Genomic DNA, 2,030 nt, shown 5'->3' with positions numbered 1-2,030 from the left:
CAGAGTAAAATCCTCAAAGCCAGCGCTATCGCTTGAGAGAGTAGTAAAGATTATAAAAGAGCAACTACCCAACGAAGAGTGGCTTTAAAAGGTGTGCTCCATGTGCAACTGCAATTAAAAACCAGATTGGGAACAGTTTTCTTTTTGTTTTCATAAGCGATGTATGCGATATGAAAAAACGAGTTCACGGTCAGCCTCAAACCGCACGCACTCACTCATACACACGCGCGTGAATAGAACAAGGCCACTGCCAAAGCCATATCAACTTTACCTGGGCGACTGATAAGCTACGCGCTGTATGCATGTGTGAGTGGGTGTAAGAGTGGCTGGCCGAGCGCTCATGAAGTGATCTTCACACGACGAGGGATCGGCGAAGGTGAACGCGAGAGACACAGAGAGCATTGCACGCAATTTTTATCACTTAAATGGGGAAAAAAGAGCATGGTTCGAAAGAAAAATTGTTGAAAAATTCGTACAGATAGCTCTGACAGAGTGTTTGCTAGTACAGTTAATGTAAGGCTGCGCGCTATGGAGCTCCCTGTCGTCGTTGCGCTGGGATATGCGCGTTGTTATGGTTTCATTTTTACCTGTTTATCCCACTGATCAAAGTGCGCTAAATGCTTGCATTTATGCTCAATATACGCGCCATGTTTCTCTCAGCACTCTCTGCGCTCACGCTCAGCTAGTGGCTTGTTGAAGTTTTATACCTTAGCGACACGGCGCAGGAGTTGCTGTTGAACGCAGTACAAAATGCAAAGGTTTAGGACGAAGGGATTCATTCTTGTGCAAGGTGTCGTAGGATCAAGTTCAATTGAATTTTAGAAATCGCAATATATTGCAAAAGTAGTTAAAACTTAAATTAGAGCTAAAAATTTTGTCTCTGATATATTCGCGCAACAAAGAAAGTAAAACAAAAAAATACTCATACTGCATTTCGCTTGGCAAGCAGTTGAGAAGACAGTTTCTGATGGTGAACATGTCTAGCGCGGTGTTTACAAGCAATCCAAAAAATAGTACACCGCTGCAATACTACAGCAAAGATAACAATAGCAGCAACACAGAGCCGTCTCATCGTCAACTCAGCGCCGCAGTGAAAATGTTCAAATATCAAAATATCGCGCCAGCGCCCACGCCAATGCCTGCGGGGTGCGCAGGCGCTGAGATTAAGACGCGCAAATATACGCCGCGCGCGCCCAGCGCCGGCGGTGGACCCTTTAGCGTCGATCAAACACAATCGGTGCAGCGGCGCAATGCACGCGAGCGTAATCGCGTTAAGCAGGTGAACAATAGCTTTGCGCGCCTGCGTCAACACATCCCACAAACAATCATCACCGATCTGCTGAAGGGCGGCGGTCGTGGGCCGCATAAGAAGATAAGCAAAGTGGATACGCTACGCATTGCGGTGGAGTACATTCGCCGTCTGCAAGATTTGGTGGATGACTTGAATGCGGGTAGCGGCGCCACACAAAAGGTGAACAGCTCACGCGCCAGCGGCAGTGGACTATTGGCAATCGCTACAGACAACAACACAACCACGAGTAATAGTTCATTCTCTAGCAACAGCACTAGCAGCACCAGCAGCATTCTCAGCTTACTTGCGGCTGATTCGCCTGCGCGCAATTCAACAAATGGCAGCGGACTTGCTGCGGCTGAACAGTTGTACTATGCCAGTGCTGCTAATAGCGCTTTGCAATCTTTCCAACAGCAGCAACAGCAGCAGCAGCAGCAGCAGCAGCAGCAGCAACCTCAGCAACAGTTTACCTCCGCGCTACTCACCGCCGAAGCTTTGCAAGCATATTCACCGCAGACAACACAAACGAGGACGCAACTAGATGCTGGTTGTCCGTCGCCTACCTCGTCCTTCAACTCAAGCATGTCCTTTGATTCGGGCACCTTTGTGCACTCGCCTGCGCCACAGCAACAGCTATCGCCGCTGCAACAAGCGGGAGTGGATGCGCAGCGCGGCAGCGGTAATAACAATGCGAGCGCGCAGATTGATGCAAATTTGCAATTGAAATTCGAGCCATATG

The 2,030-nt window shown here is 48.7% G+C and overlaps 1 protein-coding gene across 1 annotated transcript; it reads left to right on the top strand.

The window, feature by feature from the left end:
• Positions 1 to 798: 798 nt before the first annotated feature.
• Positions 799 to 2,026, top strand: LOC108380650 (achaete-scute complex protein T4-like; the record flags this gene model as incomplete). Its single annotated transcript, XM_017637041.1, has 1 exon — positions 799 to 2,026. A coding segment is annotated over exon 1 (1,059 nt), but the record flags the coding sequence as incomplete, so codon positions are not given.
• Between the last annotated feature and the right edge of the window lie 4 nt (positions 2,027 to 2,030).

Source organism: Rhagoletis zephyria, unplaced genomic scaffold, assembly GCF_001687245.7.
Source record: "Rhagoletis zephyria isolate East Lansing unplaced genomic scaffold, Rhagoletis_zephyria_1.1 Rzeph_scaffold_19915, whole genome shotgun sequence".
In the NCBI taxonomy this organism is placed as follows: Eukaryota; Metazoa; Arthropoda; class Insecta; order Diptera; family Tephritidae; genus Rhagoletis; species Rhagoletis zephyria.
The sequence above is the reverse complement of the archived record's forward strand: the minus strand, read 5'-3'. Positions and strand labels throughout refer to the sequence as shown.